The 22812-nt window shown below is 40.5% G+C and overlaps 2 protein-coding genes across 2 annotated transcripts in view; one reads left to right on the top strand and one right to left on the bottom strand.

The window, feature by feature from the left end:
• Window positions 1-5420, top strand: part of LOC138056432 (threonine synthase-like 1) — a 15185-nt gene extending 9765 nt beyond the window's left edge. The window contains exons 6-8 of the mRNA XM_068902221.1: window positions 1584-1957; window positions 3114-3353; window positions 4468-5420. Coding sequence (XP_068758322.1) covers window positions 1584-1957; window positions 3114-3353; window positions 4468-4884 — 1031 coding nt within the window. The 3' untranslated portion in view covers window positions 4885-5420. The remainder of the gene's footprint in view (window positions 1-1583; window positions 1958-3113; window positions 3354-4467) is intronic.
• Window positions 5421-9018: 3598 nt separating this feature from the next.
• Window positions 9019-10047, bottom strand: LOC138055777 (uncharacterized). Its single transcript, XM_068901649.1, has one exon. The coding sequence runs from the start codon at window positions 10045-10047 to the stop codon at window positions 9019-9021; it is 1029 nt and encodes a 342-aa protein (XP_068757750.1).
• Between the last annotated feature and the right edge of the window lie 12765 nt (window positions 10048-22812).

Here is a 22812-nt window from a genome sequence, read left to right on the forward strand (position 1 = left end):
ACAAAACAATGACATCATTGGTTAAAAGAGCATAAATAATCGTGCTGCACGTGCAAGGTGTTGTGTTGAAATGTTGCGAGCCTTTGTCCAGGCCTTTACAGAGAACGTGATCACAAGGCAGCTTTTTTTAATTTTCTGTCGTAGCTTCAACACCGCACCTCCTAATTCAGTTCCTTGGAAAGTTGCGCTAGTTTTTAAAAGTTAGACAAACCGACATAGTAACGAAAAAGATAAATAAACCTGAACTTGCAATTTTAAACGACGTTTCGTCACCGTCGCGTCGTCGATCTTAAACTCCCTAATATTGATGACAGGAATCTTGAGGGTCGGACCGTGGCGTGTAAAAAGAGCTTTCTACGTGACGTAATCACCGCGTTGTTTGTGGACGAAAACAAAAGATCTCTCATTAGCTTCTTTTGTTCGTCCACAAGAAGCCGTACATTTCTCTATTGCTATTGGTGTCTCCAGAGGTTGGTTGAAAACGTCCTGTAGAGAATATTTGTTCAAATGAACGCATCAGCGTTAAGCTGAAACTTAATTGGAGGGCGCCAGTCACTGTCTGTTCACAAAGTGAGGAGGAGGTTTTTTCGACAGCAATGACCACTGACCAGGTTGTCATTCAAAGTGGCATTTGAGCGCGGAGCATCGCGGGAAAATCCATCTTCTCAACCACTGGCTCACGCCGCTTGTCAAGGCCGAAACGACGTTAGCTCCTTCAGCTAGCGCAGGCATTAAAATGAACCAATCACCCGCAGAACTAGCGATACATTTTTTTTCTTTTCATATGAATGAAAATAGGCCTTTTGCAACAAACGATCACATGGTACAAAATCCGCCATATGCATGCTGGAGGGCAAGCTCATTATTATTCCCCTACTGGGACATTAAAACAAAGCAAGTCAAGCTTGACTGGTTCAGGTCTCTTTGTTTTAATGTCCCAGTGGGGGAATAATAATGAGCTTGCCCTCCAGCATGGCGGATTTTGTACCATGTGATCGTTTGTTGCAAAAGGCCTATTAGCGTTTGAAAGAAAGACTTGCAATTAGTTTGAAAAAAGAGGCGAAGGCCAAAACTTAGAGTGGAACTTTTTGTGTGATCTAAAATGTGGATGCTTTAATGTTTCAGTGTTTGAAAATGAGGACGCTTTAATTTTTGTCCGTCATCAACACTGCAAAGCCCCAAAACGCCGACGAAAACAAGACTATTGGAAACGATTTCAAATGTGGAGTCCTTTGAAAAGTTGTCGTTTTGTAACACTTCTGTGTTAGTGGGACACTGTGGACAGGGAAAAGCGATGATTTAAAAAAAAAACTGGGGTGATTTTATAATTGGGTGGTATTCTCATCTTTTTGGAGCGTCTCAGTGTGGATAGGTAGCAACGATGCGGAAACGGTAGTGTGGATGAACAACAAAAATTTTGTACTTTGGTTTACGCCGAGATGAAAATGGAGAATTTTGAAAACGCAAATTGGTTTTAAGGTCAAAGTGAACACGAAAGTGGCCTACGTTGAGTCTGTTCTTAAAGACGGACGCTTAAAAACATGAATACGCACACGATCGATTGATATTTCTTGCTTTTTCAGATAACTCAAACATTGCAGTTGTGGTACTGTACCCCGAAGAAGGAGTAAGTCGAACACAGAAGGCGCAGATGACATCTGCCGATGGAAAAAACACGCGTGTTATTGGTGTAAACAGTGACTTTGACTTCTGCCAATCCGGAATAAAGACAATCTTTAACGACTTGTCGTTTAACAAGAAACTGATGGACTCCTACAACGTGCAGCTAAGCGCGGCAAATTCATTGAACTGGGGGCGATTGTTGCCACAAGTAGTTTATCACGCATCGGCCTACTTGGACCTTGTTAAGTCAAGAGTTATTTCGATGGGTGAAACGGCAGACTTGTGTGTGCCGACTGGGAACTTTGGTAACATTCTAGCAGCTTATTACGCCAAGGTAAGGTATCTTCTACCAGTTGTCAAAGCCAGCATTGACAAGAGACGCCCAAAATAGCTGTTATTACATTTGAGCCCACGTTTCAGCGGTGTTCGTTTCAGAGCGCGCGGAAGCGAGAGTTCTGGGTCAACATTCGATCAGAAAAAGAGAAAAGTAAGAAATTTAGGAAATGCGAAAAAATAATAAGTTCCGTTTTTCTCAAGAAGAGAAACTGCAGTTGTTGAATGGAAGCTGCCCTCGATAGTTTCGCACATTTGAGGTTGTTAATTCGGTTAACACATCCATATGCTATACGGTGCCTTGCCATACATTCCACGATAAACTTAGGCTAGATAAACCTCAAATTACTCAAAAAAAATACGAAGGCAGTTCAAAAATCAAGAAATCACACGGTCCTTCGATGAGAAATTCTTGTTTTGACCCGAAAACATCGTTTTCGCGCCTTCTGAAACTAACTCCGCTGAGACGTGGGCTCAACTGTAATAACAAGTATTAAATTAGCCAATCAAAACGCAAAGTAAACGACATGCAAAGCGCGGGAAAATTGGCTTTTGTGTCTGATTGGCTGAGAAGATGGCATGAGATTTTTTAGCCAATCACTGCAGCAATGCGTAAGCGCGAAATTCCTTTGTATTCAACGAACCGTTATGAATAAATTATCACGCGTTTTCAAAAATAACGAAAAGTGTATATTTAGCTCTTCCTCCTTGATTAGCGCCAACTGCAATCAAGTTCTGGATTGTTTCTGTGCTGTGTTTAATTAATCGTCGGGGCTTATTTCTCCTTAAGATTTAACGTTAATACCTTTGGTGAAGAACGAGTAAACCCTTTGATTGCCATTATCAAAAAGTTCATTCTCCTGACTACCTCCCTCGATTTCTTCATTGGCTGGTCATGAGAATTTAGTGTTAGATCAGGATCATATTTTTAAGCTGATAATAATCTTCCTTCTCAACACTTGTCTACCTGACAGTGTGTTGAAATTTAGTGTTAGATCAGGATCATATTTTTAAGCTGATAATAATCTTCCTTCTCAACACTTGTCTACCTGACGGTGTATTGAAATTGGGAGGAGAATTTACACACTGATCAATAATAGGAGTCAAAGGTTTAACTTTCGTTACTAACGAGTTACTTACTACCTTTCTCTTCTCAGGCCATGGGAATACCATTCAATAATCTTATCTGCGCTTCAAACGAAAACAACATTCTCACAGAGTTCTTTCACGCCGGATCGTACAATATGGCCTCTCGCCGATTACAACAGACCATCTCACCGTCGATAGATATACTCAAATCTTCAAATTTAGAGAGACTACTTTATTACGCATCGGGGAACAATGGAGCGGCTGTAGCTCACTGGATGAGATCATTAGAGCAAGACAAGTATTTTAAGGTGTAGTTCATGAGGGGTAACTTCCGCAGTGCCCAAATGATAATGCGGCGTGCATAGAGCGGTTTTCAATTGAGTGTCGAAAGTAATTAGTGAATTACTTTGGTTTTGCATTACTTCACTCAGTGATTGGTTCAAAGTTCTCGCGCCACTTTTTCAACCAATCAGAAGTGAAACCAAAACCAATCGTGGCTCGCGCGTGCACATTTTCCCGCGCTTTGTGTCGGCTACTTGTAATAACTTCGAATTTTGATTGGTTTACTAGATTGTCTCCGTCCTTTTTGATTGGCCAAAGTAACTACTCTTGTTTTGGTTTTACGACACTCGATTGAAACTCACTCTACTAATAGTGACCTTAATTTCAGTATTTGGCGCGGACGCACTAATTTGGGACTCTGCACAAAAACAAATCACAAACAACTAATATCAAAGCGTGGGTGGCTTTTTGAGGAGAGGGGAAAACCGGAGTACACGGAGAAAAACCTCTCGGTGCAGAGTAGAGAACCAACAAACTCAACCCACATATGATACCCAATGCCCTGGGTTCGGCGAACCCAGGGCATTGGTTGGAAGCGAGTGCTCTCGCCACTTCGCCATCCCTGCTTCTAAGATCCGAAAACTCGGCTTTAGAATTATCAGTTCATGATCTCAAATGTAGGCAGGAAGAATTACGATTGTGGTCTGCTTCTGTGGCATCAATCGGCTCGATTCGAATTAAAGAGGAGGAAAAACAGGGATTCCCTATAAACAGCAACCCACAACTTGGAGCGTATAACTCTAGGTCTATGTGACGGCATTTTCACAGATCAAGCTATTTTTGGACGAGTTCTTAAATGAGAGTTTGCTTGCACGAGTAGTGACTATTCTCTTTGGAAAGGTCTGGCTTCGCGGGAAAATCAATCTAAAAATAACTCGGTCGGTAAAAATGCCGTTCCACAAATACAATGAAATTGTACGTTCCTGGTCATAAACCTTTGATCTTACACAATTCGATACGAATCTATATGGTAAAAGATGGCATTTGAAAGAATCAACCTGGGTGCACCTCTGTCTTGCCCATCTTTAAGGAAAACTGATTTCGATGCTTTTCCCTTTAAATTGAAATATTTCTCTACAGGTTCCCGATGACGTCAGGAACGAGCTCTCCACCATATTCAAGGCTGACTGGACTACAGAGGACAAGTATCTGGACACGCTAAGGCTGACGTATGAACAAGCCGGATATATCCTGGACACTCATACCGCAGTTGCTATGGATATAGCGAGTCGTTTTGCGCATGTCAACCGACCAATGATTGTTTCATCGACAGCGCATTACAGCAAGTTTGCTTTTGATGTGCTGAGGGGACTGGGCCGGTTCCCGTCATCTCATGACCCCGGAAAGTTGTTTGCTAATTTGCGCAAACTTGGCCCTCTTCCTGCTATGCATGCAAATCTAGAAGTGGTTGTTAATCGACCGCAATTACACAACGCTCAGTGTGAAGCCGATGTTAATGCTATTATGAACGAAATACAAAAATTCTTAAATAGGTAGCTGTCAACATCACGAGCTCTCATTACAATTCAACGGGAGGTGCGCGAAGGTTTTTGTTACATAAGGATCGAATGAAACCAAAAGAACAAAAAAGGCGGGTTTTTTTCCGAGCCGGTCGTAACAAAAAAAAAACATTATCGTACATCAGTCTATTGGGACAGAGGGATAATACCCTCTGAGGTAACGAATATATTTATGCTACTCACAAAGAAGATGATTCTGAGGTTATGGCTCTTTTTTTAAAGTGTGTTTAGGGAAAATCTTTAGTTAATCACGAGTTTAAAACTCGAAAAATGGTAATACGGAATTCCTTTAATGATAAAATTATCGTTACATCACAAACAAGATGATTCTGAGGTTATGGCTCTTTTTTTAAAGTGTGTTTAGGGAAAATCTTTAGTTAATCACGAGTTTAAAACTCGAAAAATGGTAATACGGAATTCCTTTAATGATAAAATTATCGTTACATCACAAACAAGATGATTCTATGAAAAAACGATTTCATGATCATCCAAATACAATCCGTTTCAATCTTGTCCGATTTGTGTCCATCCATGCTTTTCTTTCCTTTTGCTGTATTTATTTGATGTTGTTCAACAGCTGGTTATTACAATGTTTCATTCTACGTTTTGGGCTTTTTGGGTGTCACGAAATTATGTCATTTTGCGTGACATAGCCTCTTTAAGTTCTACGGAAAACATGACCACACAAGAGCGAATATCACTATCCGTTCCCCCCAAGTAACTTCCTGGACAGTTAAGTTGGAATGTGCACTTTGATGAAAGCGGAGTTTTGAAAAACGTATATTTGCAATTTATCTTTCGTTTCCGATTCTTTCTCGTTGTCCTCAAAGGTCTTTCAAGACCTACGTGTTATTGCGTAATTAGTTGCCGCTAACTGTGGTTATAACATGTGGTGGTCTGAGGGCAACCCTGCTAGCAGAGCCTTTCTTTTGCTTGCTCGATTTTGGCGTTCTCGAGAAAGGCTCTGCATGAATCGAGTAAGATCTTTATTGAATATGCGCTGCATGTTGCCAGGATACAGTCTCGAACCCAAGCCTAATATGCCAGATCTCACCGCCATCTTGGTTTTTCATGGTACAGCGGGCTCAATTATAACCATCGGTTTTGTCACTAAACGGACGCTCGCACTGGAAAACCCGGTTTGACGAGATAAAACAAGATTAACTAGTCCAGAAGCTCGGGCTGCGGCGGCTTCAAAGAGTTGACGCGATTCGGGCAGAGCCTCCTTTTCTCCTCCTCGGTAAAGAAAAAGACAAAAGGAGGCTCTGCTCGCAGGGTGTCTGAGGGCGTTAAAAAAAGACAATTTTTAGAAGAGCGAGGAAGCCAACCCTAGATTGCAATTTTGCTTATCTTTCTGACAAATATGTCCACAAGAATTAAATAGACAAGCTTATAATTAGCCATTCGATGAGGGCCAGTCTCGTGCTTCTCAAGTTGCCTCCTTCATGGCCAAAAAGAATTCTGGGTAATTCTGCTATTCCGTGACAAGGGAAGCCCCCCGATTCTCATTTCATTGATTTTTTATAAGTGTCGGCTCACCCAGTCCTACCAGCAAAATACAGCACTGATTGAAGTTTTAAGCTTCCAAAACTTGCCCAAATTGTATTGGTAGGTGCTGGAATTCGTCCACAGAAAGGCCAGAGAGACAGCTTCACTCGTGAACCGCCATGTTTACAACAGAGCATTTTAGGCGTCCCAGTCTGCATGAAACCATCTCTCACCTCCGTCTCGAGAAGACCAGACACGCGCGCTCCATACCTTACGAGTTCATGCCTGTAGAATCTGTTCAACTGAAATGTCAATTCCTTGTAAAAACCAGCATCCTAATTTTTTTTTGGGACGCTACGTATCAGAGAGCCAGAACATTTACGCATGCGCGGACGGAATGTTTGAACAAGAGAGAAAAACGCAGTACCTCCAGACACCGGCGCTGGAGCGTCGTATCAAACGAGTCATCCCGGGATTTCGGCCCGTGCGATCGCTTTTGGACGCAGTTGGCCCTTCGCTGCTTTCTGCTACCGACCTTGCATCCCGGTACGGCATTGAGGAAGAGATGATATGATATGATATGATGATATTTTATTATTTATGCACGGTAAAATCATCAGCTAAGATTACAAACAATGCTAAAATCTAAATTACAAAAGGTAAAATTTTAAAATGATTACAATAAAATACAATTACTATAATACTATATTAATTCTAAAGCTGCTTTCCATGAATGCCGTGCTTTATACTAAAATATGTCTTTAATCAGATTTTTGAAAAGCTCAAGAGACTCTGCTTGTCTCGCTTTGAGGGGTAAGCTATTCCAGACAGTAGCACCTCTATAGCTGAAGCTGTTTCTATAATAATTTGTCCGTGGAAACGGAACATTAAGCTTTCTTTCAGAGTCTCTTAAACTATAAACAGATTCGCGGTTTGTAAATTTAGAACATAGATATTCGGGTGCTAGCCCCTGAAGACACTTATAGACCATTGTGGCCAGCGCAATTTGTTGCTGGCTAACTAGATTTTTCCAGCCTAAAATTTTGAATAGCTCGCTAGCATTTGCATCAAAATTAGAGAAGGTCAAAACTCTGGCTGCTCTATTTTGCAGTTTTTGTAATTTGTCATGTAACGTGATACCACAGTTTCCCCAGACGACATTGCAGTAGTCAAAGTGCGGTTGAAGTAAAGCGTGATAAATAGAGTGCAATGTCGTCTGAGGAACGAGATGCCTTATACGTTTGAGGGCTCCAATTCCAGAAGCTACTTTCTTTGTCAGTTTATCGACATGGCTACTCCAGTTAAGATTATTATCAATAAGCACGCCCAGGGATTTAGCAACAGAAACTTGAGTGATAGGAGCACCATTAATCTCGGGAATTGGAGGATTTGTGAGAGCATACAACCTCTGCCTTGATCCAATCAGCATAAATTCGGTTTTTCTCATGTTCAGGGTAAGTTTGTTTGCTATCAACCACTTTTTAACATTTTCTAGATCATGGTTAAGTCTTGATTCTATGTCGCCTGTATTGTCACTCGCATATGTTAGGTGGGTGTCATCTGCGTACATCCATGGCATACAATTCGTTAGACAGTTTGGCAGATCATTGATATATAGCAAAAACAACAATGGACCCAAATAGTCCCTTGAGGGACGCCGCAACTTAGTGAGCAGGTTTTAGAAAGTGATCCATTAATAGAACACTTTTGAGTGCGGTTGTCCAAATAGGACTTAAACCAGTTGTAAGAAATGCCATGTATGCCGTAATTATTTAATTTAGATAAAAGGATCTCGTGATTAACCGTATCAAAAGCTTTTTTTAGGTCTAGGAAAACAACAGCGTTTATTTTTCCTCGGTCAATGTTGTAAGCCCAAGTATCCGTAGCCCCAAGTAAAGCCGTAACGGTGGAATGAATAGAGCGAAAACCAGATTGGCATTTACATATTACGTTATGCTTTGTTAGGTACGCATATAATTGGTTATAAACTATTCTTTCGAACACTTTGGCTATAACCGGGATAACGGAAATTGGGCGGTAATTGTTTAGGTCATCACGTTCCCCTTGTTTGAATAGTGGAGTGACCCGTGCACACTTCCAGTCGTCTGGGAACACACCTACATTTAATGACTGATTGAAAATATAGCACAGCGGTTTGCAAATAAGATCCGCGCATTCACGAATAAGTCGAGAAGAAATTTTGTCAAGGCCGACTGCCTTTGATTTTTTCAGTTTATTCAGCAGTGAAAATACTTCATTTGTGGAGGTTGGGCGGAACTGAAACTCCTTATCCGTGCTAGTGAGATAATTCAGATAGCTGTTGCCATCTGAAGAAGGAATATCACTAGCAAGTTTCGGGCCAATGGTAGCAAAATAACGATTAAATTCGTGCGCTATTTCTGCTGGAGCTGTTACTGATTGCTCATTTACATTCAGTTGTTTCACAGACGTTTCCACGAAATTTCGGGAAGACAGCTCATTGATGATCTGCCAGGTTTTGCGGGAATCACCCTTATGCTCGTTTAGCATATTTTGATAATAAACTTGCTTCGCTAGCCTAGTCGCACTATTGACTTTGTTCCGCTGTCTTTTAAAGTGAACCCAATCATTAGGATTTTTTGATCTAATTGCTCTGAGTGCATCTGTTTTTAAGCTCAGAAGTAATCCATGGGGAACCCCGCGCGCGAACACGAGTGGTTCTCAATGGAGCGTGCTTGTTAACAATAGCCAAAAAGGATTCCTTCCATTCATTCCACACATCATTTGGATTGGAAGAATTGTTTATGTGATCCCAATCTTGAGATGCAACATCGCTACGAAATTTATCACGGTCAAAACTTCGAAAATTCCTATAGGTTATATTAGTGTGACCCTTACTCTGTCCATTAATGGCTAATTTTCGATAGACATAGACCATGCTGTGATCGCTAATGCCAATATGACGCACACCTGAGCATAACACCTTGTCAGGACAGTTAGTAAAAATTAAATCAATCAATGTTGCAGAAGTTTCGGTTATTCTTGTTGGTTCTGTTATGAGTTGTTGAAGTCCATAAACATCCGTGATAGTTAATAATTTGCGTGTATCGCTGTCAAACTGGGATGCGGCCATATTGCAATTTAGATCCCCTAAAAGGTAGAATTCAGTATTAAGGGAATCCAATTTCCCAATCAACTCTTCAAAAGGTGAAAATATACCAACAAGCGAATTAGGTGGTCTATACCACGTAGCAACAATAAATGATTTAGAGCGAGGTTTGCGTATTTCAATACAAAGGTTCTCAAGACTGTCCATGCAAAGATCGTTGCGCACCGAAAAGTTAATTGACTTTTTTACATAAAAGCAAACGCCCCCACCTCCATATGTAGTTCTATCACGTCTAACTATATCATAACCAGAGATACTGACCTCATTATCGGTGATGTATTCATTTAGTTTAGTCTCGTTAATTGCGAGAACATCTATATCGTTACTTACGAGAAAGATCTTGAGTTCATCAAGATGAGTGGTCAATTTATTTATATTCAGCGAGGCCAGCTTAAAACCGCGTTTGGAGGGCAATACTCGAGAACGATCAATAGGATTTTGAGTCGGACTTCTCGATGACTCCTGACTGTTGCCTTCCAACGGCACGGCATTAATGGAAGGCATAGTAAAAGTTCAATGAGCTAGACCATGATAAAATTTCTTAAAATTACGATTGTTACCTGCATAATTCAGGTGTAGACCTCCACGGTTTAACCCCTTTCGTTTATATTATTGTGTTCAATAAATCTCCAATCATTCTGACGACAAAACTTCGTCAAGTGCTTGTTCACCTCTGAGACTTTATCATTAAGCTTGTCCTTTCGTGTTACAAGTCCTGAGACTATGACTTGAGCTTCGGAAGACCCCTCTATCTGTTTAGCGAGATCAACAATAGCCTCTGCAACTTCTTTAGATGTTTTGCCGTTTTTAGCCTTCAGATCGTTTGTACCTACATGTAGCACCACTTCATCAGGCTGGAGCTCTAAAGATATGTCGGCCCCTAAACCATATGTGACAAATCCCACGCCTACTCACAGCTCCAAACCGCCCTTGTCAATTTAACGTAAGAAATCGATGGCTTATATATTCAAGTGAAAAGTCACTTTATCTGTCATATGGTAAGCATTGAAGTCGCAGATTACAAAGTGTGCGCATGCGCCCTGCTTAAGGTAACATATATACATGCATAAACTTTTCATAAAATTAAATAGTCTCTGTTTCTCCGTGATCTAAAGCCAGCCTTAAATAAAAACTATCTACTATAAACATTTTTCTTGTCGTTTTATGTCAATGAATTCCGTTAGCTCCCAGTCCGTTCAGTTGTATTTTTGAATTTAAATTTATCTGCAACTGAATAATAATCACTTCTGATGATGTATGTTATAACATACGAAACATTTAAGTTTATAAAAAGTTATGCAGTTCAAGCAAATGTTTGTAACCGCTGTTTGCGTTTTATTCTTTTTGAACCTTAAATGGCTCAAGTTAAAGAATTTTTACGTGCTACACTCTTCTACCGCTGTCCCCCATAAACGCGCGTGCTCTCAATCTCGTTCCCAGGGTCTCTCTTCTTTATCTGCGTTGTCGTTAAGAAAAGACCCTGGCACAGGCTGGTCACGTGTTTCCCAGAATCTGGGAGGTTCACCAAATTTGTGTTAGGGGAGGGGTGGCAATGTAGGCCTTGTCGACATCGCAAAGAAGAGAATCAACACGCAATTGATTTTGTGGTCAGATGACCATCGACAAAACGTTTGACGGCAGTATTTTATGTACTCTACATATGGATTTCGACGTGAAAGGCAAAAAGTTGTGGTCAAATGCATCGGACGCCACAGAAAATATACTCGCCTCATTCAAGTTTTCATCCGTGTGAAGGTCCGGATCAATTAACGAAGAGTGTTAATAATAATTTATTCATGTCAAACAAACATGTTCAGCGATCTGCCAGTGTGATGTTATTTAAGTTGTTATGTCACCTATCGACCTCAAGTCATCAGATCAAACTGTATCAACGTGTGCAGGTATTTTATTTTGTTCTTTGATTTCATTCATTTTTCTTTCGAATGTTAAGCAGTGTGATTCCTAAAGTCGAAATCTTGTACAGCGAGTAGACAGTTCAGAGATAGCAGGTCATTGTTTTGCCAATACAGAAAGTATCCTAAACATTCATAACAGCTAACCTTAGGCCTAAAAACTTTTGTTTAGGCCTAATTCGGCCTAAGGTTAACTTTTATTCATGTTTAGGCTACTTTTTGTATTGGTAAAACAATAACCTGTGACCTGTGTTTTGTACCTGCCGGTTTTGACTTAAGATATTTATATTTCAACAACTGTGCTCTTTTCTCAACGACAGAAGAGGCAGAGAAGAGAGACCCTGGGAACGAGGTTGGTGTGCTCTGGTCCTCGATCAACGCCTTCGATATAGCTTCACCCTACCAACATGGCGGCGATGACATAACGTAAAAAGTATCTATTTGGTGAGACTCATCAGTTCAAACAAGTTACTTAATGTTGTTTTTATTAAAAAACTCACAAAAATCTTACTCTTAACACGTACTGTTTCAGTCACTTCGTTTTTAGCATTTCCACGACCAAAACTACACATTACTCGTTTAGTTATTGGTTTTCTTTTTCCGCTGGTAAGCGGCAATTGTCCGTGCCTAGTCATCTTTTTTCATTAAATCCCAGGGAAACCCACCCCCCCCCCCCCCCCTCTCCCCCAAGAAAAGCCAAAATCTACATGAGTGACTTGGCATTGGGCTCTATTACTTTATTCGGTGAAATTCAAAGTCTTATTGTTCTTTTTGAAAGGCTGATTGCTTCGGAAAGTTACCGACTTAGTAACAAAATGTTTCTAGCCTTCCATCTTATTTATTGTTCTATGGTCAAATTTTTGACCACAATAAGATGGAAGGCTTATTCAGTAGTCGCGCTTATTCAGTAGTCGAGCATCAAAAGGTATTAAAATACCTTCTCTTATATTTGCTTCTACCACTTTTGAAGTACTCGTAATAAAAGGACCCCTCCCTCCCTCCCTCCCCTCCCTTGAATCTGTTTTTAACATACATATATCATTAGGTTTATGTTTTTTTTTCAAATTGCTACTACGACGAAAAAAAGCAGTTCTCGTTTTTCTTCACATTTCGAAAGTACTCAGTTGCCTTAAATGCTCAACAGGCGATGTTCAATGTGCCTTAATAAGTATGCAGCATGAGAGTTTTTGGCTTTTAGATTGTCATATTCGTGTTCTGTATACTAATTAAGCCGCATTTACACCCTGTATTTTTAAGCAGTAGGTAATATAAACTTTGTCTTCGATCCAGATCGCTGAAACGCACCAAGCAAAATTATGGCGGACCGTTCAAAATAAATATTTTTTGCTCTTGACATTTCAAGAGAAAAAACTATTTATTTTGAACGGTCCGCCAAATCTCACAATTTGAGTATTCAGCGCAAGAACTTTCGAAATGTAAAGGAAAACGAGAAGTGAATTTTGATCGTAGCAGCCCTTTAGTTTTAAAAGTATTTGGTTTTTTTTAGTTTTGTTTTTTGTTCTTTTTTTTGTTGTTGTTGTTGTTGTTTTTAAAGATTGATTTGTTTTTAATAATCGTTAATTGTCCTTCATCTTTCATTCGGAAAAACAAAATCCTAAACCAACGAGTCAGTGCCTGTTCATAATTCAGTATTGCGCTCCAATTTGCAAGATCCACAAATAAATCTCTTGCGGACCCAGCCAAGTATTCGTCTCACGCAGTTTCTCTAAAAGAAAAAAAGGAAAAGAAAATGAACATATATACTGTGATCCTCGGTGCTACAGGTCACGTTGTAATACTATCCACAAGAATAAAACGTGGGCTCAGTTAAGGACAGTTAATTTAGTTTTAAATACCGGAGTGCTTCATTTTTTCCTTCAAACTTGGTGGAAGAAACCACGAATATTTGAAATAGACCGACTGATACTTGATTCACGTATAAGTAAACAAACAAACAAATTAATTAATTAATTCGCTAATTAATTAATTTATTTATTATAAATAAACTTTAATAAATTAGCCGGGCCTCCACAGACGAGGCAAGTTGTTGTCGATAACATTTTATTTGACGATAACAAAGAAATATCGATGCCAAAAAGCACAGCTTATGTGAATCAAGTTATCGACTACAATTGCAAACTGCAAAAAATCATCGACAACTAAAGTAGTTTTCTTTTTAAAAAGAAAAAAAAATACCTTAGTTGTCGATAGCAAACGCAACTTCCGCTCTCCGATCTGTGAGCAAGTTATCGATTACTAATTTAAAAGTTTATTTCGCAGCGACGCAAACGATTTTTAAAGTTAGTGGTTCTTCATTTCTTGTCCCTATTTTCTCAGGCTCCCATAAAAAATACCGATTATCGATGACTAAACTTTTCGCGGTCTGTGGAATCGGACTTCCTAACATTAACAGTTGTCGAGTTAAATAACTTGAAGTTGTCGACTGTAAACAGTCGTCGACAATAACTTATCTAATCCGTGGAGGGCCTTAGTTTTTAAAAACAAATAAATAAACAATTCCAGAAAAAAGACAAACTGAATAAAGCAGGCAATGATTGCTGGAATGAATGAATTAACGAACGACCAATCCACTTGATTCTTACTAGCAGCATTAAAGTAGATTAGCTATAGGGAGAAAATTTGGTCAAGCGTTCATCTTTTGAGTAACAAAGCCTTAGTGACACCCTTTGTTTTCGGATTCATGTTTGATGACTTAATTTAAATGAAGGTAATGAAGATAGAACTCAAAAATGTGTAAATGGTAAACAATGTCATAGTCATCAATGTCATTAGTATAATTACAAAAATATCAATCCTATAATATTTACACCACAGCGCACAATCTTTCTTTCACACTCTCTTTTAACATGTGTTAAAGTGGGTCGTATTCACGTATTATTGTAGCTCTGTCAGCCTACCTTCGGTTTTACGTCTTTCCAGCAGCTCTCGCTGAGGTTATTACTTGCTCCGCTAACATCTACCTCCATTCCATCGCGTAGGGAGGATACGCATTCGACTTGCAAGGTGGAGACTGCGTCTGCGTCAGTTGAAGTTTCTTGGATTCCAGATTGTTCCTCCACATCATCTTCCTCTCTAGAACTTGGCTCGTAGACATCCATCTCCATCCCATAGCCTCGATAGGATGCGCATTTGACTTGCATTTCAGTGGAGACTGCGTCTGCGTCATTTACAGTTTCTTGGATTCTAGATCGTTCCTCCACATCATCTTCCTTGCTAGCACTTGGCTCGTAGACATCCATCTCCATCCCATCGCCTTGATAGGATGCGCATTCGACTTGCATTTCAGTGGAGACTGCGTCTGCGTCATTTACAGTTTCTTGGATTCCACATCGTTCCTCCACATCATCTTCCTTGCTAGCACTTGGCTCGTAGACATCCATCTCCATCCCATCGCCTCGATAGGATGCGCATTCGACTTGCATTTCAGTGGAGACTGCGTCCACGTCATTTAGAGTTTCTTGGACTTCCAGATCGTTCCTCCACATCATCTTCCTCTCTAGAACTTGGCTCGTAGAAATCCATCTCCATCCCATCGCCTCGATAGGATGCGCATTCGACTTGCATTTCAGTGGAGACTGCGTCTGCGTCATTTAAAATTTTTTGGATTCCAGATCGTTCTTCCACATCATCTTCCTTGCTAGCACTTGGCTCGTAGACATCCATCTTCACTCCATCGCCTCGATAGGACGCGCATTCGACTTGCATTTCAGTGGAGACTGCGTCTGCATCATTTGAAGTTTCTTGGATTCCAGATCGTTCCTCCACATCGTCCTCCGTGATAGCACTTGGCTCGTAGACACTCACCCCTCCTCCATCGCCTCGATTGGATGCGCATTCGACTTGCATTTCAGTGGAGACTGCGTCTGCGTCATTTAAAATTTCTTGGATTCCAGATCGTTCCTCCACATCATCTTCCTTGTTAGCACTTGGCTCGTAGACATCCATCTCCACTCCATCGCCTCGATAGGATGCGCATTCGACTTGCATTTCAGTGGAGACTGCGTCTGCGTCATTTAAAATTTCTTGGATTACAGGTCGTTCCTCCACATCATCTTCCTTGCTAGCACTTGGCTCGTAGACATCCATCTTCACTCCATCGCCTCGATAGGATGCGCATTCGACTTGCATTTCAGTGGAGACTGCGTCTGCGTCATTTACAGTTTCTTGGATTCCACATCGTTCCTCCACATCATCTTCCTTGCTAGCACTTGGCTCGTAGAAATCCATCTCCATCCCATCTCCTCGATAGGATGCGCATTCGACTTGCATTTCAGTGGAGACTGCGTCCGCGTCATTTAGAGTTTCTTGGACTTCACATGGTTCCTCTAAATCATCTTCCTTGGTAGCATTTGGCTCGTAGACATCTATCTCTTTTACGCTCTCATTTGACACTTCAGCGGAAAGAGCGGCTTCCTAGAAATACCATGAGAGAACATTACTCAGTAGAAAAACTAACATCTGAGTGAATGAAAAGGTAAATTAATAATAACTTAATTCAGTTGGACATCTCTCCTCCATAAATTGTATTTTGATCGTGAGACTAGTAAAATCGAGTACCGGTAATAAGCCGAGTATTTTGAACAAAAAAGGTAAACATTATTTCAATGTCTTCGATATCCCTGAAGAGATAAATACGGCACTGACCAGCGCATCGCGATTGTCCAGTTTTTTTTACTTCTTTTTTCTCCGCTTACCTCATTTTGTGTGTGTTCGCAGAGAGACTGGCTAATGGAGATCTCAGGATCTTCTATTCTCTCGTCACAAGTGACAAGGCGTCGATATTCGAGGTATAATTGAGATTGCTCCACGATATCATCTGAGAACAAAGAATATTCTTCTTTCTCCGTTAGCTGAGTCTCGAAGAATTCCATTTCCTGTGCTTTTTGCTCAGTTGGACTCATTAACGCGCCAGCAACATTTGGCATATCCACCGCAAAAGTGTTTGGAAGCAAGCTGATTATTATGGAGCCTTGTGGCTGCTGTGAGAGGTCAGCTCCTTGAGTGATGAAAATATTGACATCACTTGAGTTGATGGAAGTAAGAAGCGGTGAGACGACCACCTCGGGAGGGGTGCTGGTTGCATGAAGCAGATTAAAGGTAAGCAGTGAATTTGACTGAGTTGACTGATCACAGGCTTCAGGATCTTGACTCTCACTGACTGTTTGTGCCTGGCTTGGAGCTGATGACCATGCTCTTCTGTACTGCTCAAGTAGTTGGTAATACGACTGTTTGAAAAACATACCTTCTTGGAATACGCCCCTCCCGAGGTCCATGCCATACTGAAGAAGTGCTTTATTAGCGTCGTTTTTCTCTTTAACTTCCCAATACATGCCCTTAACGGCCTCATACTTGTCTTTCAGAATTTCATGACTTTCTGTGAGCTTAGCCAGATCTTGTCTGGCGTGGTTTAATTCTTGCGACAAGGCCCTCGCGTATGTTTCCCATTCTACGGATTGTCTGTTTAAATTTCTGTATATCCAGTTGCTGAATATGATAAGCATCAATGAGCCACTGCCGCTCGCTTAGCAAACTTTGGATTGTGGTTTGCTGTTGATTTATAATTTGACAAAGTTGCTCCTTGGACAAAGGAAGACTGTTGTTTGCCATGATGAATCCCGCAAAAACAACTGCGGGGTAACTGTAAAAATTAAAGGCGTCAACATATCAGGTAACTTGTTTCCTAATAATACGTTATCCCTGCTCTAAATGGAATTTGCTGAACACGGAAAACACACGGAAAACGAAAATTGTGCGTAAAAAATCAATGACTTAAAATCACTCCGCTTTTAGTTTTTCACGGAAGGGAATTCTCCGCCGAAAACGAACCTCTGTATGCTGGTAAATAACCTTACCTTCAGTTTATGAAGCTCTTTTTGAACCAATAACAATATTGAAATATAATCTTATCTCTTAACCAACACTACGAAATTCGTTCCTCCGGTACAAACCGAGCAAAACAAGTGAATACTTTCATTTGCCGCAGTGATGCCTTTTTGCGTCACAATACAAAAATACGAAAAAAATTCCTTGCGCGAGCTTTAGCACGAAGATATTTACACCTAGAGGTACGCGTGCGCAAGAAGCAATGTCCAAATTCAGTCGTTTACTTTCGATTCAGAAACAAGGGTAACTGGAAGTGTTTAACTGAAGTGATCACCTGAAAATAGTTTAGTCACTTATTGTAGGACCTTCCCACTTAGTTTTCCCGCGCATTTCTACCGCGCGCGCGAACTGTCGCAACGTTCCTTCTTGTCTTACAATCATGAAGCGCGTGCTGAGTGAAAATGTTGGCAAGCAAGGTATCTGTCATTCCATCATGCTTAGTTATAATTAGCTGACATCAATTATACCTAATAGTAAATTTCTTTCACTCTCTCGCAAAGTAACATTTATAGTTAATCTTTATTCACGGTAACATTCTCGTGAAATGAAATGGTTTATCTCTTTGACAATTTTGCATGCGCAAACAATAATTTGCAATTATTTTAGGAGCGCTTTTTGGATTTTGGGTGGTAAACTGCCAAAGTAGGTATCTCATATCCAATGAGTGCAAATGGAATGGTTGTTTTGTTAAATATAATTATTTCTGAACTGGACTAGTCCACTTTAATTAAACATACCGTGCAATCAGTTTCAATAAAAGTTCATAGGGTATATGAGCTTATAACCGAAATTGAGTGAGTCATAAGTTTAAAATTTTCTAGGAATTTTACTGCCCCTTCAGCGTAGGACACAAGCAAGAGCGAGAGAAATTTACTGGTAGGTAGCGATGGGTTAGAAAAGTCACTAATTGAAATTTGCAATTTCGTTGAGACATTTTACGTACGATTTGCGCATATTTACAAATATTGCGAAATATTCTCATGATTGCCGTTGTCGTTTAACGAATAGCATTTTTATCACAAAATGCAAAAGAACTCTCTGGTATTTTAACTTAAGGCCACGCAAAAGAGAAGTAAGCTGGGGTTGAGATTCCAGTATAAGGAGGCTTTTATTCCGAACGAGTCTCTTGACCTCTTAATTGTTACAAGTATTTTGAGAATTAGAAAGTGTTTATTCGTCGATCTTCTTTAGGAAAAGTTTGGCCCGTCAACAGAAACCAATTTGTCCGGCGAAGCATCTTCCGCCCTTTTCCTTCCCAATTCTTGTCCATTCTGTCTCGACAGAATAACCATTTTGTTCAAACTCCTCCTAATTAAAGCAAGGAAAGAGTTAAGTCATTACAAGGTGTGCGTTAACTTGCCTTGATATTTCGAGGCAACAACAGTTCTTTGGTCCGTTGTTCCATTCCAATCCAACGGTGATCTTGCTTATCAACTAGTACACAGGACCGTCCGCTTTCATTTGAAATTCCTGTTTACAATTAAAATTGTAAACTATAAGGTACCAAACCTACTCACAAACAACATGATTCTGAGGTTATGGCTCTTTTTTTAAAGTGTGTTCAGGGAAAATCTTTAGTTAATCACGAGTTTAAAGGGCCACCGACAACCAGTGTCCTTTGCGCGCCTTTGTTGTTGTTATTATCCAGGCAATCGAATCGGCCGGTTCGCTTCAGAAACATCCCATGAAGAAGAACTTCTGCGAATTCGCTGTTCGATTTGTTTTTTAATCCAAATGCCTTCCTCCTTTCGTTCCATAATCTTAAGGTTAAAGTAGTGAGCCAAATAACATGGCGCTTTTCCTTCCTCGGTGGACGACCTTTCTTCACAGTTTTCATTTCGCTTTTAACACGAACACAACACCCAAATAACGCCAAAAATACAATATTTAAACATTAAGTTTGAAGCTACTGGGCATCCAAAACACGACGATGCGAGGCGATGGAATTTGACTTTTCAAGAAATACTAGTTTCTGTATTACAGAAATTGGCGCCGATAGCTTGCACACCCGCAAAGACTTGTGGTTGTCGGTGGCCCTTTAAAACTCGAAAAATGGTAATACGGAATTCCTTTAATGATAAAATTATCGTTACATCACAAACAAGATGATTCTATGAAAAAACGACCTTTATCCAGGCGATTTACCGTAAACTTGAAAATATCGGGTCGACTTTTTTCATGATCATCCAAATACAATCCGTTTCAATCTTGTCCGATTTGTGTCCATCCATGCTTTTCTTTCCTTTTGCTGTATTTATTTGATGTTGTTCAACAGCTGGTTATTACAATGTTTCATTCTACGTTTTGGGCTTTTTGGGTGTCACGAAATTATGTCATTTTGCGTGACACAGCCTCTTTAAGTTCTACGGAAAACATGACCACACAAGAGCGAATATCAGTATCCGTGGCCCCCCCCCCCCCCCCCCAAGTAACTTCCTGGACAGTTAAGTTGGAATGTGCACTTTGATGAAAGCGGAGTTTTGAAAAACGTATATTTGCAATTAATCTTTCGATTCCGATTCTTTCACGTTGTCCTCAAAGGTCTTTCAAGACCTACGTGTTATTGCGTAATTAGTTGCCGCTAACTATGGTTTTAACATGTGGTGGTTTGAGGGCGTTAAAAAAAGACAATTTTTAGAAGAGCGAGGAAGCCAAACCTAGATTGCAATTTTGCTTTTCTTTCTGACAAATATGTCCACAAGAATTAAATAGACAAGCTTATAATTAGCCATTCGATGAGGGCCAGTCTCGTTCTTCTCAAGTTGCCTCCTTCATGGCCAGAAAGAATTCTGGGTAATTCTGTCATTCCATGAAAAGGGAAGCTCCCCCAATTCTCATTTCGTTGATTTTTTAATAACTGTCGGCTCACCCAGTCCTACCAGCAAAACACAGCACTGATTGGAGTTTTTAGCTTCCAAAACTTGCCCAAATTTTATTGGTAGGTGCTGGATTTCGTCCACAGAAAGGCCAGAGAGATAGCTTCACTCGTGAACAGTCATGTTTACAACAAAGCATTTTAGGCGTCCCAGTCTGCATGAAAACATCTCTCACCTCTGTCTCGAGAAGACCAGAGACGCGCGCTTCTTACCTTACGAGTTCATGTCTGTAAAATCTGTTCAATTGAAATGTCAATTCCTTGTAAAAACCAGCATCTTGATTTTTTTTGGCACGCTACGTATCAGAGAGCCAGAACATTTACGCATGCGCGGACGGAATGTTTGAACAAGAGACAATCTCGACCCCAGAACTCTTATCTTGACCGAGGGGGAGAAGAGCTCTGGGGAACCCTGAAACAAAGTGTCATCTTATTGGTTTTCGTGAAGAACAATCAAAAGCGTATCTAATTGGTACATTCATGTTAGCACGAGGATTGAGCAGGCGCCGTAAGGTTCAAATAGCCCAAATTGGCTATAAGAACCCTACAGCGCATGTTCTCCTACACAGAGTTTCCCAGAGCCTTGGGTCTATCCGAGGCTCTGGTGGCGAGAATGAACAAGAGAGAAAAACGCAGTACCTCCAGACACCTGCGCTAGAGCGTCGTACCAAACGAGTCATCCCGGGATTTCGGCCCGTGCGATCGCTTTTGGACGCAGCTGGCCCTTCGCTGCTTTCTCGATGCCGGTACGGCATCGAGGGAAAGATATGTCGGCCCCTAAACCATATGTGTCAAATCCCACGCGTACTCACAGCTCCAAACCGCCCTCGTCAATTTAAGGTAAGAATTCGATGGCTTATGTATTCAAGGGAAAAGTCATTTTATCTGTCATATGGTAAGCACTTGAGTCGCAGATTACAAGGTGTGCGCACGCGCCCTGTTTAAGGTAACATATATGCATTCATAAACTTTTCATAAAATTAAATAGTCTCTGTTTCTCCGTGATCTAAAGCCAGCCTTAAATGAAAACGTTGGCAGTGAGAAACTTATCTCTACTATAAACATATTTCTTGTCGTTTTATGTCAATCAATTTCGTTAGTTTCCAGTCTGTTCAGGTGTATTTTTGAATTTAAATTTCGCTGTAACCAGAAACCCATAAGGGTTGAAACGTGTAACGCGAGTTCACAGCTTCCGAATATTTAGTGCGAACTGATTGGTTTTAATGTTTCAGTGCTAAGTACCATATTTGGAAACCCCTCGCTCCTGTTGTTTCAAATATGGTACTTAGCAACTTGAATATTCAGAAGCTTGTTTCCCAGCACACAAGGGGCCGTTACACGTTTCAACCCTTATGAGTTTCTGCTGTAACTGAATGATAATCACTTTTGATGATGTATGTTATAACATACGAAACATTTAAGTTTATAAAAAGTTATGCAGTTCAAGCAAATGTTTGTAACCGCTGTTTGCGTTTTATTCTTATTGAACCTTAAATGGCCCAAGTTAAAGAATTTTTACGTGCTACACTCTTCGACCGCTGTCCCCCATAAACGCGTGTGCTCTCAATCTCGTTCCCAGGGTCTCTCTTCTTTATCTGCGTTGTCGTTAAGAAAAGACCCTGGCACAGGCTGGTCACGTGTTTCCCAGAATCTGGGAGGTTCACCAAATGTGTGTTAGGGGATGGGTGGCAATGTAGGCCTTGTCGACATCGCAAAGAAGAGAATCAACACTCAATTGATTTTGTGGTCAGATGACCATCGACAAAACGTTTGACGGCAGTATTTTATGTACTCTACATATGGATTTCGACGTGAAAGGCAAAAAGTTGTGGTCAAATGCATCGGACGCCACAGAAAATATACTCGCCTCATTCAAGTTTTCATCCGTGTGAAGGTCCGGATCAATTAACGAAGAGTGTTAATAATAATTTATCCATGGGAAACAAACATGTTTAGCGATCTGCCGGTGTGATGTTATTTAAGTTCTTATGTCACCTATCGACCTCAAATTATCAAATCAAACTGTGTTAAGATGTGAAGGTATTTTATTTTGTTCTTTGATTTCATTCGTTTTTCTTTCGAATGTTAAGCAGTGTGATTCCTAAAGTCGCAATCTTGTACAACGAGTAGACAGTTTTGACTCGGCAGGTTCAAAACACAGGTTCACAGGTCACAGGTCAGAGATAGCAGGTCATTGTTTTGCCAATACAGAAAGTATCCTAAACATTCATAACAGCTAACCTTAGGCCTAAAAACTTTTGTTTAGGCTTAATTTGGCCCAAGGTTACCTTTTATTCATGTTTAGGCTACTTTTTGTATTGGTAAAAAAATAACCTGTGACCTGTGTTTTGTACCTGCCGGTTTTGACTTAAGATATTTATATTTCAACAACTGTGCTCTTTTCTCAACGACAGAAGAGGCAGAGAAGAGAGACCCTGGGAACGAGGTTGGTGTGCTCTGGTCCTCGATCAACGCCTTCGATATAGCTTCACCCTACCAACATGGCGGCGATGACATAACGTAAAAAGTATCTATTTGGTGAGACTCATCAGTTCAAACAAGTTACTTAATGTTGTT

This window comes from Montipora capricornis, chromosome 7 (genome assembly GCF_036669925.1).
Source record: "Montipora capricornis isolate CH-2021 chromosome 7, ASM3666992v2, whole genome shotgun sequence".
NCBI classification, from domain to species: Eukaryota; Metazoa; Cnidaria; class Anthozoa; order Scleractinia; family Acroporidae; genus Montipora; species Montipora capricornis.

Bases quoted from the DNA above. Each gene is read 5' to 3' on its own strand.
- LOC138055777 (XM_068901649.1), bottom strand. From the start codon at position 10,047: ATGCCTTCCATTAATGCCGTGCCGTTGGAAGGCAACAGTCAGGAGTCA.